The 14,295-nt window shown below is 52.9% G+C and overlaps 1 protein-coding gene across 9 annotated transcripts in view; it reads left to right on the top strand.

The window, feature by feature from the left end:
• Nucleotides 1–14,295, top strand: part of TRAK1 (trafficking protein, kinesin binding 1) — a 135,310-nt gene that overhangs the window by 113,664 nt on the left and 7,351 nt on the right. For 5 of the 9 annotated variants that reach the window (XM_015568392.1, XM_015568393.1, XM_015568397.1 and 2 more), the window contains 2 exons: nucleotides 63–379; nucleotides 6,842–7,186. In XM_015568392.1, coding sequence (XP_015423878.1) covers nucleotides 63–379; nucleotides 6,842–7,186 — 662 coding nt within the window. Of the gene's footprint in view, nucleotides 1–62; nucleotides 380–6,841; nucleotides 9,599–14,295 lie in introns of those variants that run through there. The other 4 variants (XM_006770530.2, XM_006770529.2, XM_006770528.2 and 1 more) reach the window with 3 other exon arrangements.

The raw sequence follows: 14,295 nt of genomic DNA, 5'->3' as shown, positions 1-14,295 counted from the left end.
TGTGTGCGGGGCAGCGCCCCCTGCTGGGCGTGCCTTGCTCACCCGTCTCCCCCTCCTTCCAGAAACAACGAGCAGAGCAAGAAGCCGGGGACACCGGGCACCCCAGGCTCCCACGACCTGGAGACGGCGCTGAGGCGGCTGTCCCTCCGCCGGGAGAACTACCTGTCGGAGAGGAGGTTCTTCGAGGAGGAGCAGGAGAGGAAGCTCCGGGAGCTGGCGGAGAAGGGCGAGCTGCTCAGCGGCTCCCTCACGCCCACCGAGAGCATCATGTCCCTGGGCACGCACTCCCGCTTCTCCGAGTTCACCGGCTTCTCGGGCATGTCCTTCAGCAGCCGCTCCTACCTGCCCGAGAAGCTCCAGATCGTCAAGCCGCTGGAAGGTGATCACCGGGGCCCCCGGCCCCTCTCGGTCCTGCTCGGGGACTCCCTGTGGGCCCTGATCCACCACCGGCCCTCGGGGAGCGTCTGTCACGCCTACTCCTTCTTCTTCCGGGACAGCCACCCGCGCTGCTGGTTTGAGTTCCTCTGAGGGACTCTGGCCCAGGCCCCCAGCTCTGTCAGTCCCGTGCGGGTTGGGATAAACACACACAGGCGCCCGCGTCTCACCTCGGCCTGGAAGCCAGCGAAAAGAATGTGCCCGTGTTGGCTCTCTAGTTCTCTCGCTTTTGCATTTAGATCCTTAGCAATACAGATATTTTGCATTTAGATCCTTAGCAATACAGATGTTGTTGAGAGCCAGAGGCACTGCCCACGGACCCAGACACTCCTTAGGCCCTGCCCCCCAGGTCCTAAGTATAGAGAATTCATGCTTTAGCTTCTCAGAAATGTTGCTGTCAGGGAGGGGGTGCAAAGCTAACGCCCTAAGTTTTCTCAGTAGCCACAGGAAAGCGATTTGCAGTTTGTCTTTGCAGTTTGTCAGCTCATGTTCCGCTTCGACCTTCAAATAGGGTGGCTTTCTTCCTGTGCCCTGTTCTGAGCGAGGCCCCCAGGCCACCGCTGTCTGGGGGCCAGGACGGGGTGGCTACAGATATTTTGCATTTAGATCCTTAGCAATACTGTTGAGAGCCAGAGGCACTGCTCATGGACTCAGACACTCCTTAGGCCCTGCCCCCCAGGTCCTAAGTATAGAGAATTCATGCTTTAGCTTCTCAGAAATGTTGCTGTCAGGGAGGGGGTGCAAAGCTAACGCCCTAAGTTTTCTCAGTAGCCACAGGAAAGCGATTTGCAGTTTGTCTTTGCAGTTTGTCAGCTCATGTTCCGCTTCGACCTTCAAATAGGGTGGCTTTCTTCCTGTGCCCTGTTCTGAGCGAGGCCCCCAGGCCACCGCTGTCTGGGGGCCAGGACGGGGTGGCTGTGGAGGCCTGTGAGTTCTGTGCCTTCTTGACCCTGCCTTTTCCTGGGGCTCTTCCCTTTTTGCTACCAGGGACACCCCAGGTGATTAAACTCCTGGAAAAACGCACCTGTTTTTCTCTCTTTTTCCTCTAAGCATTATAAAACGTCTGCCCTTTCCCCACCACTACCCGGCCACATCTTTGTATTTCTCATTTTTTACCCCTGTCATTGGGGAACCCAGGTGAGTTTGAGAAGGTGTCTTAGAATTCTGGATTACATTTCTGGTGAAAAGCCAAATCAGAATTTCTGGGAGGCAGTATTGCTCAACTTTTGAGAAAAATTCCCCCCTTTAAGGAGCTGATTTAGATATCTATTTCCCCTGAAAATGTAATGCCACAGGTATACCGTTCATGTACTATATGTATATCTGGGCTCTGTGCCTAAGAAGAATAGATTCTTTTCACCCCACAGAACCCATCTTCAGCCCCTTGAGGGTAGTATCTTCCCTGTTGGGAATTCCTGCCATAAGGTGAGGTTCTGCTTATTAAAGACCCAAGAAAACTGGGGTTCCATATTCTCCGAAGGAAGGAGGAGGGTGGGCTATGTTCTTCTTTTCATGATTATGTTTTAATTGTGTAAGTGACGTCCTTCTTAGATTTCAAAAAAGGGGCGGCTTTTTTCTTTTTTTCTTTTCATGTTTATTCAGTTGTAAGCTTGGTGATTGTTTTCTGATCCACGATTATGTCCGTTTTTCTTTCAATAAAATCTTCCATTTCTGCAATTTTGCTTTCTGCCTATCTTTTATTTATTTTTTTCTCTTTTGTCTCTCCAAGATCATTGGCGTTTATCATCTCTATCTTGTCTGCTTTCTATATTTGATTTTATGTTTCATTAGTTCATCGAAGAATATGTTTTTGGATCCATTTTCCAAGCATTATTGCAGGAAGAGATTTTTTTTAAAAAAATTCATTTTGACCAATGCATCTTTTTTTTTTTCCTTTTAGTCTTGTGACTTAGGCAGCAGTATTTTTGTGATAAGTTAATGGACAATAGAAGTCCCTCTGGCTCCATTTGGTAGTTCTCGGTCTTTTTTTGTTGTTGTTTAAAATACAACCAATATTTTATTTCTTCCTCCCCTCCACAATTATTTTTTGTGTTACTAAGTTTACTTTGCTCAGGTGTACGGCTGGCATGGGAATCTGCCCGACCCTGAGTTCAGCGCAGCTGTAACCGTGACCTTGGCTAAGCCACCTGACCTTTCTGAGCCCCTTTCCCCTTATCTGTGAAGTAGGGCTCCCATCTCCCACACGATATTGTAATGAAGAGTAAATGTGATGTGTTTTGTATTATGTTCAGCACCCTAATTGGCGCTAATGAAAACGTAGGCTCCCCAAACTTAGCCCTGTTCGAGCAGCTCAGGTCTGACGGTGGCCTTACCAGTGTTGAGACCTGGACCTGCGTCGTGTTGGGGCCACGCTCTTACATCACCTCTTTCCACCGGCCCACTAAGAAGCTGGTAGGATTCCCGTCCCCTCCAGTGACCCCGGTAACTGTACCTGCGGTGAGGCCCGTGGAGACGGTGGCTGGGATCACAGCAGATAGCCAATCTGCGTCTTCCATCGGCATCGCCCTGCCTGCTTCATCAATCTTGCCGTCTGCTTGTTGGAGCCGGCCAAGATCGCCGGCTCGGTGTTGAAATCCGTGGGCGCTCTTGTTTCCTCCGCTGACCTTACGTGTGTTAAGCAGGTGACAGACAAAACAATCAGACTAGGAGAGACCTGTGTTACAAAGATGAGTCGGGCAGTGTATTTCCCTCCCTGGATTTTGCTCTTCCTTTCAGATTAGTTATAACCAAGATAGTATTTCCAAATAAACAGGATAATATGTAATTAGGGGAAAGCGCACACTTGTAGGCTGTACGTTACCCAGCAGGTTTAGTTCTAACTTTTAGGCCCCGGGTGCTCCTCTGACATAAATGGATTTGCTTTTTTCCTTCTTCTTCGATGACGTGAATACTTTTTAGTTTGGACAGTGGGGTATGAAAGGAAGGCGAACGGGGAAAGGGGCGGTGACCATAACTGTGTTCTCTGTACTGCCCATGCCCGTGTTTCATAGAATTGCATCTTCGTGCCAACTGGAAGCACGACGGTTCCTCTCCCCACCTGCCCCGTTGTCTGACCGCAGCCTCATTCTCATGGGGCAGGAGGAGGGGGGTAGTGGTGGGAAGTAGCTGATAGGGCAGTCAGCCCTCACTTCACGTCGTCCATAGTTTCTTGGAATTGCCGTGCCGGTGTGTCGTTGACCTGACTCCCAAGACTCTCCTCTGGGAGGCCTCTTGGCCGCTGGCCGAGAGGCAGTCCGTGTGGTTCAGAGGGTGGGCCCTGGAGCCAGCCTGGGTTTGAATCCCCGATTGGCCATTGGCCAGCTGTGCAGCCTCTGGCAAGTTACTTTACCTCCCTGTCCTCGGTTTCCTCCTCTGTAAAGTGGGGACAACAGGGTCATCGTGACGATGAAGTGAGCTCATAAATGCAGACCTCTAAGGAGAGCGCCTGGCACTTCGTACAAGTTAGCTGCTTGATGAGTAAGGGAGGCCTGAGTCTTGGGGTAAAAATCCAAGGCCATGCATCATCTTGCAGCATAATCTTTCGTTTGCCATCTCACAGCCTTTCCCTGGCTGTGCATTGTCGGGGAATGCAGATGACCTCCCGCACTTCCGTAGCCTCTTTAACGCCCAAAGCAGACCCGTGGCAGCCCCATTTCCCTCGGTAGCCCTTACAGAGCGGGGAGATGGGGGCATCCTTTGAACAGGAAGATCGAGGTGCATGGGCTCTGGGCCCATCCTCCAGCCTCACCGAGTTCTTCCCCAGAACATTGCAAACGTCTCGAGCCCCTTTCCTGACACAGTGTCGACTTGCCCGTTTTTCCCCGTCCAGAAGTGGAGGTGACACGGCCACGCTGCTCCTGGGGCTTCTTGTCATCCTTCTCAGACCCGTACGTGCAGTCCGAGCTGGAGGCCATACTCCCCATGTGCTTTTGCTGCAGGAAAGTGTCTGTGCCTCCACAGACACATAAGCAGGGACCATTGTGGGTGATGAATGGGGGTCCTGGGGTGGGTGAGGCATGAGAAATCCCATCAGCAGAAGTGTGTGTGTCTCCTGGCGGGCACTTGGGCACCCACCTGGCAGTTTTACTGCCCACCATGTATGCTTCTCGCTGGCTGGAGCGCTGAAGTACTTGCTTGATTGCAGACCTGTGGATCGGGGTATTGGGGGAGGGGTCAGAGATTGCTGAAAGAACCTGGCCTTGAGCACCGAACCCTGGCTGTGCCACCCCTGGTTCAGTGACTTGGCAAAGTCACGTCACTTCCTTGAGCCTCAGTGGGTAATGATACTCACCTCGTAGGGCAGGGCAGCTTTGAGGAGTGAGTTGATGTAACACCCGTAAAGCTAGCTGTCACGCAGGCGTGCCTCAGCACAGGGGAGCTCTTTGTAAACGTGCTGCTGCGGCCCCTGGGACTCAGGATCCCACCAACGGGTCTCAGCGGGTGTGCAAAGCCCTGGCCGTGGGCACACAGCGGCGCTTCTGTGTGAGATGCCTTTGGGGAGAGGGTCCATGGCTGCCTCCAGGTTCCCAAAGGAGCTGAGAATAAGGGCCACGGGCCGAGGCCAGGGCTCCCCATCGGCACTGCTGGCGTTGGGGGCCAGGCCATCCTTTGTCGCGGGGGCCGTCCTGCGTGTGTGGGATGGACAGCAGCGTCCCCGGCTTTGCCCACTGGATGCCATGAGCATGTTCCTCCACGGTTGTGGCAACAACAGTGCCTCCGGGCAGTTCCCGGTGTCCCCGTGGAGAACCGCCGCTCTAAGGGAGAGACCAGCTGTCGGGTGCCCTGGGTCACGCTAGGCATCTCTTTCTTACGATACTACTTCCCTTTTTTGCATTTGGGATATTTTCTATTTATGGCCAATAGATGCCGGGTAAGAAGGCTCCTGCTGTTCTTGTGCAAATGAGACAGACCTCAAAGCGGGGTCCAGGGGGTCTCCTAAACATGTGCGGACAGTGCGGGCCAGTTTCCCTCTCTTACGTGGATCTGAAACGGCCCATTGACGAAATTCTTTCATGGCTCCTTGGCTGAGATTGCCCCCCGGGAAGTTACTTTACAGCTGTGATGAGAGATGGGGCCCTCACTGAGCACCCCCCCACCCCGCCCACCCCCAGATAAAAGCTCCTGATCGATGAGCTAGGGTTCTCTGCTTCTTGGTCGCATTCCTGGTTGGCTTCCTGACCTCACCACCCGCCTGTCCCTTCTGTTCCATCCTGACTTCCTGAGCTGCAGGCTCCTGCGTCCTCTGCTCCCTTTCCTGACCGGGCAGCTTGGTCAGGACTAGGGTTCTGACCGGGGTTCTTGCTCACTCAACAGAGGACACCATTGGTGACCCAGCGGTGACCATCTCAGGCCATGTGCGCGGGAGGCTCTTGCTTGCCCGGGCCCGAGACCCTCTCACAGTCTGCCCGGCGTGTAGAACATGTGTTTGTGCGGTTAACTTCATCAGGAGGACGGGGCTGGACCGCCCAGCCTCCCGGGCCGTGCACCCGGCGTACCAGGGCCACACCAGGTGTAGCAAGTGTTCCCTGGGGGGCAGAATCGCAGCCCAGAGCAACGTATGAAAGGTTCTGGGATGAGCCTCCATCGATGCACGCCTGAACCCAGGCGTCCCAAGCACACCTGGTCTTGGCACCCTTCTCCCCGTGAGCACCTGTGACACCGCCAGGTCCTTAGGGACACGCGCTGGTGTCATTACAGACCGTGCACGGTGTCATCTGAGTCCCAGGCTCCGGTGTCACTGAGGAGATCGGCTCCTCGGCCTCAGGCCTCGGGGAGGACTGGCCAAGGGCTTCCATCACAACCCTTTAGGCCGGTCCCCATCCCTAAACCGGAGGTCGCTGGCAGACACAGAACAACTAAGTAAAGGAGGCCATGGCGGTGTCCTCCACTCCCCTCACCCCCCCATCGTATGCCGCTTCCGTTTCTTTCTGCCTCCCTCTCCTTGTGGCTCCTGGGCTCAGCTTGGCATTGCCCAGCCTGCTCTGCTGTGCCCCCCTGTCCCCCGCAGTGTGCGCTCTACGGTCAGACAGGCTGTCCCCGCCCCCAACACCTTTTGTGTCAGCTTTGCCTATTTTCTGCCGCTTCCATTTCTAAAGTGATCCTGTGTTGGATCTGGGGGTTGACATCAGTTGACTTAAAGCATTTGTCCCAAACACAGTATGGCATGAATTTCACTTAAAAAAATTTTTTTAAATTCCTTAAATCGGTGCCCCTTCCGGGCGCGGTGGGTCTTAGCTACTGTTACAGAGGGAGGGGAAGGCAGCGCCCCCGTGTCCCTCCCAGGGCCCACCTGCTGTGGGGCTCGGGTCCTGCCGGGGCCCCGAGGGTGGCGAGCGGCCGTCGGCTTAGACGTGCATCCTAACCCTCTCTTCTCCCTGCCCCCTTTGTCCGCCTTCTCTCCTATAAGGTTCTGCCACCCTTCACCACTGGCAGCAGTTGGCCCAGCCTCACCTCGGGGGCATCCTGGACCCTCGGCCGGGTGTGGTCACCAAGGGCTTCCGGACGCTGGACGTAGACGTGGACGAAGTGTACTGCCTTAACGACTTTGAAGAAGATGACACAGGTGACCACATTTCCCCCCGGGGCCTAGCTACCTCCACGCCAGTGCAGCACCCAGAGACCTCAGGTGAGAGGTCCCGAGCGCACGTGACTGTCGCAGGCGGCAGAAGCTCCCCGAGCCGGCCTCAGGCTTTCCCAGAAGAGATGCAGGAGCCAGCGGCCGCAGAGGAGCAGGAGGAGGAGGAGGGGTCTGGTGAGGGCACCGAGATAAGTCCTGTACACCCGGCACCTTCACCGGAGGCAGAGTTCTGGGCCATTCTCACTTCTGTTCCGAGCTCCATCCGTAGTGGCTCTGTGTCTGTAGCTTCCGCGCGTCCGTGTGGGTGACGATGGAAGCATTCCCATTGCGCAGCTCTGTTTCTAACACACAGTCTGATGCCTCCTTTCATAACACGTGGGCACAGCTCCCTGCCCATCTTGGAGGCACACGCCCAGCGGGGCTCTGGACACCGGAGCAGGAAAGGCTGCTAAAAAGAAGTGGATTCTTGTCCCCACCCCACTCCCCAGAACACCACCCCTCTCCCCCTGCTAGGGGTCTCTCCCTGTGTCTGAGGGACAGATCCTTGAGTCTCCTGGCCATTTCCACACTGAGCTGAGCTGACCTGGGCAGTTTCAGGGGAAATGAGTTCCGGATCGTTCCAAAGGTGAATGAGACCCCGTAACCTGCATGCTGCATTGGAGCAGGAGAGAGCCCAGAAAGTGTGCGGGATTTTAGTTGCCCCTCGGTCAGCCTTGGTCCTTTTCTAACTTAGATGCAGGTATCTGTGCCCCTGCCCAGCATGTTTGTTCGGAGTGGGTTCTTAAGAAGTGTTGTAGCCATGCTCCCGAACCACACCAAGCCGAATGACGGCAGGAAGCTGTCCCAGAGAGAGGCGCAGGATGAATCTGGAAAGCTCAGACTCGTCTCCCCTCTAAACCGCCCCTACACTGTCCCAAAAAGCATGAAAGCCATGACCATGAGTTGATAGAACTGCCCAGTCCCAAGTGCACTGGCTTGAAAAGCTTCGTGCTCGGGGCCTGGGACCCAGGGGCCATGGGGTTAGGATTTGCCAGACCTCCGGGACCGCCTGGCTGCTTGGCTAGGAAGGCAGGGAAGCTTGTATGGGATAAGGGGAGAGACCCAGAAAAGGAAGGATCAGCCAATGTCTTCCTCCTCATGACAGTCCCGGGAGACCAAGCTGAAAAGAGGGTGTTCGCTCATCTTGGTGGTTCTTGACTTTCATTCGTGCAGGCCGCCACATCCCCTGTGCAGTGCAGGCGGACAGGGCCGGGGTCCCTGGCGGCATCTGCCAGCGCCTGGCTGAGTTCAGAGGCCTATGGCCAAGGGACGTTAGGGGGGACCAACTTTTTTTTCTCTCTAACATAAACTTTAGAGGTCTCATCGAGTTCAAAGGATTTGTTTAGCAAACAGGTTTCTTTGTGGTTTATTTTCTTTTCCGTAGCAATTAAGTTACCAGATTAAGCTTGGAGGGGATGACCGTGTTTGTTGTGTAGTATCTTCACACCTAAGAGGGGGAACCCAGCGGTGTTGGCACCTCCCTTCGTTAGGGGCACCAGGAAGGCAGACAACAGTTCAGGAAACAGCGTTGGCTGATCCTTGTGGCTGACGTGGGAGGGAATCCCGTCGAGTGTGAGGGCCCCTCCCTACAGCCCTACACCTGGAACGGGTGTATCTGGAAGTGGAAAGAAGCACCTTTAAGTTGTACAGAAGGAGGACAGCTCAGCAAGTCAGCTGAGAGAGAACTGCTCTCGGGAGATGGAGGGAGAGAGGGGGCCAAGGAGGAGGGCCTGCGTCCTGACGGCTGTTCTTACTGAAATGAGGCGTAGTTCTTGCTTCCTCCCTCCACGCTCAAACCTGGCAGCAGATCCATCCCAGCCCCTCAGAGGGGCAGTTGGGAGTGAGCGGTCCAACCGAAGTGAAGTGTGTGGATTGCTGAAGGGGATATAGGAAAGGTCTGATTGTTTAGACCAGAGTTTTCAGGAGCTTGTTTTCTGGGTGAGACCCCTGAAAAGCTCAGTGCAGAAAGGAAAGGCACAGACAATGGTTTGGCTCGTTTTTCCCCCCTGTTATTGGGAAGGACAAGACCCTTTCAATTCCTGGAATGAAAGAAGTACTTCACTCTGAATACTGACCCCAGAGGCCCCGAGGGGCACTAGGCACACAATCTTGGAGTCAAGGGTAGACACTGAGCATCAGAAGGAAGGCCTGGGCATCTTCCATCTTGACGTTTGTATCCAGGCTGGTCTGGTCCCCGCCCTGGTCCACCCTCCATGCTCCGGCCCTTGTGTCCCAGGAGCTGCCACCTGCCTGGGAAGACTGAGTAGGGAGAAACTTAGAAATGATTCACCTTTTTTTCTTGCAACTGATGATGTAAGGAAATTGGGAAGTCTTTATATCAGGCACTTTTGTCTAGAGTCTGCTGTCTCATGGAGAAAAAGTTTTGAGTGCATATTGAAAAAAAAATTTATTAACATATTTTCATGTATTATTTTTGTATCATTATTTGCTGTTTTTTTTTAATAATCTCATGTCTTGAAAACAATGAGTCCTTGTTTTCATATTTGTAAACAATTTAGATAATTAAAGTGGATTGTTTAAAACAATTTTAGATTATAGTTTTACTTTATTTCAGTGAAATTTTATGATTTAATTAATCTAGAAAGGGCATTTTATCAGAAGAAGGAGTTTGCTTGTCTTGCTTGTGCTCTGAGTTTTATGTAGTCATGAGCAGGGAAGAGCCTGTGAGTGGTAAAGGATTAGATCAGAGTTTTTAAAGTATGCAGCTATGATGGTAGATCTTTGGACAGACAATTTAGTTGAATTTTCTTGGATGCCTTGATCTTTAAAGGGGAGAAGGAAGTGAGATAGAAGAAAGTGAAGATCGGTTTATTTTAATACTCAGACATGTGGAGCCCATTTAAAGGGGAAGGGGGTATCCTAAAATAGGCCCCTACAGGTATACAGATCACGGCAGCCTTCGGATAGCGGCCATAGAGAGCTGTGCCTCATCTCTGGCTGCATTTTCTATCTGGCAGCTGTGTGGGCTCACGTGAGGGGTCCTTTAAGGACCAGATGCCACAGTAGACTTTAGAGAGGAAAGTTTCTGCTGTCCCAGCACCTTACCAGCCTGTCTTCCCTGTGCGTGAGGGAGGACGGGCACCATTCAAAAGGACTGACATGCATGAGCCAGTGTGTACACATCTGACCTCGTGGCTGGCCAGACTGAAGAGTTCCAGGCGTCCTCAGTTCCCCACCAGAGTGTACTTGGCTTGTCCTGGCTTTCTTCCTCTTCTCACCACTAGTGCCATGGGCCGTGGGGAGAAGGTGGGCTTTCCTGCCCATCCCCCCTGGAAGCCAGAGTTCCATCAGCAGCATCACCAGGTCTCTGTGTCAGTCACCAGTCTATGTAGCAATCACCAAGTCTATAGCAGTCACCAGGTCTACGTAGCAATTACCAAGTGCATAGCAGTCACCAGGTCTACTAGCAATCACCGAGTCCATAGCAATCACCAGGTCTACTAGCAATCACCAGGTCTACTAGCAATCAGCAAGTCTAGTAGCAATCAGCAGGTCGAGCAATCACCAGGTCTACTAGCAATCAGCAAGTCTAGTAGCAATCAGCAGGTCGAGCAATCACCAGGTCTACTAGCAATCAGCAAGTCTAGTAGCAATCAGCAGGTCGAGCAATCACCAGGTCTACTAGCAATCAGCAAGTCTAGTAGCAATCAGCAGGTCGAGCAATCACCAGGTCTACTAGCAATCAGCAAGTCTAGTAGCAATCAGCAGGTCGAGCAATCACCAGGTCTACTAGCAATCAGCAGGTCTAGTAGCAATCAGCAGGTCGAGCAATCACCAGGTCTACTAGCAATCAGCAAGTCTAGTAGCAATCAGCAGGTCGAGCAATCACCAGGTCTACTAGCAATCAGCAAGTCTAGTAGCAATCAGCAGGTCGAGCAATCACCAGGTCTACTAGCAATCAGCAAGTCTAGTAGCAATCAGCAGGTCGAGCAATCACCAGGTCTACTAGCAATCAGCAAGTCTAGTAGCAATCAGCAGGTCGAGCAATCACCAGGTCTACTAGCAATCAGCAAGTCTAGTAGCAATCAGCAGGTCGAGCAATCACCAGGTCTACTAGCAATCAGCAAGTCTAGTAGCAATCAGCAGGTCGAGCAATCACCAGGTCTACTAGCAATCAGCAAGTCTAGTAGCAATCAGCAGGTCGAGCAATCACCAGGTCTACTAGCAATCAGCAAGTCTAGTAGCAATCAGCAGGTCGAGCAATCACCAGGTCTACTAGCAATCAGCAAGTCTAGTAGCAATCAGCAGGTCGAGCAATCACCAGGTCTACTAGCAATCAGCAAGTCTAGTAGCAATCAGCAGGTCGAGCAATCACCAGGTCTACTAGCAATCAGCAAGTCTAGTAGCAATCAGCAGGTCGAGCAATCACCAGGTCTACTAGCAATCAGCAAGTCTAGTAGCAATCAGCAGGTCGAGCAATCACCAGGTCTACTAGCAATCAGCAAGTCTAGTAGCAATCAGCAGGTCGAGCAATCACCAGGTCTACTAGCAATCAGCAAGTCTAGTAGCAATCAGCAGGTCGAGCAATCACCAGGTCTACTAGCAATCAGCAAGTCTAGTAGCAATCAGCAGGTCGAGCAATCACCAGGTCTACTAGCAATCAGCAAGTCTAGTAGCAATCAGCAGGTCGAGCAATCACCAGGTCTACTAGCAATCAGCAAGTCTAGTAGCAATCAGCAGGTCGAGCAATCACCAGGTCTACTAGCAATCAGCAAGTCTAGTAGCAATCAGCAGGTCGAGCAATCACCAGGTCTACTAGCAATCAGCAAGTCTAGTAGCAATCAGCAGGTCGAGCAATCACCAGGTCTACTAGCAATCAGCAAGTCTAGTAGCAATCAGCAGGTCGAGCAATCACCAGGTCTACTAGCAATCAGCAAGTCTAGTAGCAATCAGCAGGTCGAGCAATCACCAGGTCTACTAGCAATCAGCAGGTCTAGTAGCAATCAGCAGGTCGAGCAATCACCAGGTCTACTAGCAATCAGCAAGTCTAGTAGCAATCAGCAGGTCGAGCAATCACCAGGTCTACTAGCAATCAGCAAGTCTAGTAGCAATCAGCAGGTCGAGCAATCACCAGGTCTACTAGCAATCAGCAAGTCTAGTAGCAATCAGCAGGTCGAGCAATCACCAGGTGTAGTAGAAACCACCAGGCCTAGTAGAAATCACCAGGTCTAGTAGCAATCAGCAGGTCTATGTAGTGTACTTGCAGATAACCACCAGCACAGTCTGCAGGGGCCTCTGGGCCGTCGCTGGAGATGGGATGGGGTAGGGTGCCAGGCATCCCCATGACTGGTGCAGCAGCAGGATCCCAAGCACCCAGTTTTCCAGTTGGTACCAGTTTTCACAGGCCCCCAGAGGAGCCTAGCACTCCGAACCCTTTCCCTAGTGCACCTCTCCAGGCAGAAAGAGACACGTTGGGTGGATCAGAGAGTGGTGAGCAAGGTGCCTGTCGCCCGTATAAGCCCTCCAGCGCCCACTGCAGCTGCCTGAAGGGCATGTGCTGGCGCGTGCCAGGCTCTCAGAACAGAAATCTGCACACGCACCACCGGTATGTAGTTCACCAGCGGAGACCTCGAATGATCCAGGACTCATTAAGTGTAAAGGTGACCTCCGATTGATGAGGATGTTGTGCCAGTATCAGGACCTGGGGAAGGAGGAACACACCAAACTAGTGGAGGACTAGGGGGTTTACTGGGCAGTGTGCCTTCCTTCCTGAATAAAATCCCGATGAAGCCGGTTTACTCTCTCTGCACAGCTCTGAGGAAAAGTCAGGCTGAGAAGAAGAAGGAGGGCTTAAGTAGGAAGTCCGAGCACTGAGTCCAAGAACCTGTGTCCTCGGAGCCCCGCGTGAGCAGCATCTCGGGCAGGGCCCCGTGCCGTGGGGACAGGGGACTGCAGCAGTGAGCCGCCCGCCCCTGCCCTGTGTCTTTCCTATGAGGACAGCTCTCTCCTGCTCGCAGGGTGGTAGGAACCGACCTGGAGCTGCTCCGTGGCCGCACAAGGAGCCCCGGGCGACTCACTCACTGTCCCTGTGTTGTGTCCCAAGGAAGGGAGGTGCCGCAGCGGCCGGGCAGGCGGTGGTGACACGTGCGGAGAGAGCTGACGGGCCCTGGTGTCCCAGCGGTATTTCCAAGGGGTCGAACCTCTGGCTTTGGCACTTTTGATGCGGGTTGATCTTCCTTGGTCTTCTCCAGCCATCTCTTACTTCTGGGGGACAATGACTTCCAAATTTTAGCAGCCTTTTCCTCTCCGCAAAATCCATTTGCATTCGATGGGTTTTGCTTCTGCTGATGCAACTGTGTCTCTGAAATGTCCATCTTACACCCCCTGTTGCAATCGAAGGTCCAGATGTGATGGGGGAGGAGGAGGTGGGCATTGAGTCCCTTTGATTTGATGTCCTGGCCATGCGTTTAAATGGGGCGCGCTTGTGGTTTCGAATCCAGCCTTGCTTTTGTTTGCCATCTTTTTCAAATGTTATCTGTCTTTCACTTCTTTCGTCTTAATAACTTCCGTGTACCGCCTTTCCCTCCCCTCCCCCCCGCCCGAATAACCCCCGGCGTTATTTGGGTGCCTTTCTCAGCTGTTCTGTTGCTTTTGTTTCTAGACCTTGTGGCAGGCAAAGACTCGTGATTGTTCGGTTGCCTTTTTCCATAGCTTATTCCATTTTTGTTTTGCTCGCAGCAGTTTCTCGGTTATCCGAGTCCCTAAGCCATTCCATCTATTGGTTGAGCAGCACAGATTCATAAAGGCTATTTTTATGTGCCTCCCCCCTCGCCCCCCCACCTTGGCCTGGAGCTCCCTGTGGTTGAGAGTTTGCTTCCGTGGCCGTGGTGCTGGCTGCCACGCCAGGGGCCACGGAAGCCTCCCTTGACCCAGAGAGACGGGTCGGACCATAATAATCAGGACGAACCAGTCCCGTGTTGCTCCATTTTTGTGCTCTGGCTCTGTCCTGCCTGCCTTCAATTTGCGTGTCTCCAACATTTTTTGTTTATTTGTCTCATCGGGTTTCCAGTTGGGGGTTTTTGGTTTTGTTTTCGTGTTTGTGTTTTTAAAGACACAATCACTCGTGTGGATCTGGGTCTGGAGCACCAGTTTCTTCTGTTTTGCCTTCCTTTTGGACAAATCCAAGAGAAAACTTGCCATAAAGAGCTGGAAGATTCTCGTTCGCTGCCTTTTGAATCTTCAGGGTGCTCATGGCCTCTGATACTCGAATCCGCCCAGGAGGT

The sequence above is a fragment of the Myotis davidii genome, unplaced genomic scaffold (assembly GCF_000327345.1).
Source record: "Myotis davidii unplaced genomic scaffold, ASM32734v1 scaffold663, whole genome shotgun sequence".
Classification (NCBI taxonomy): Eukaryota; Metazoa; Chordata; class Mammalia; order Chiroptera; family Vespertilionidae; genus Myotis; species Myotis davidii.
This window is presented reverse-complemented; position numbering and strand designations above follow the sequence as displayed.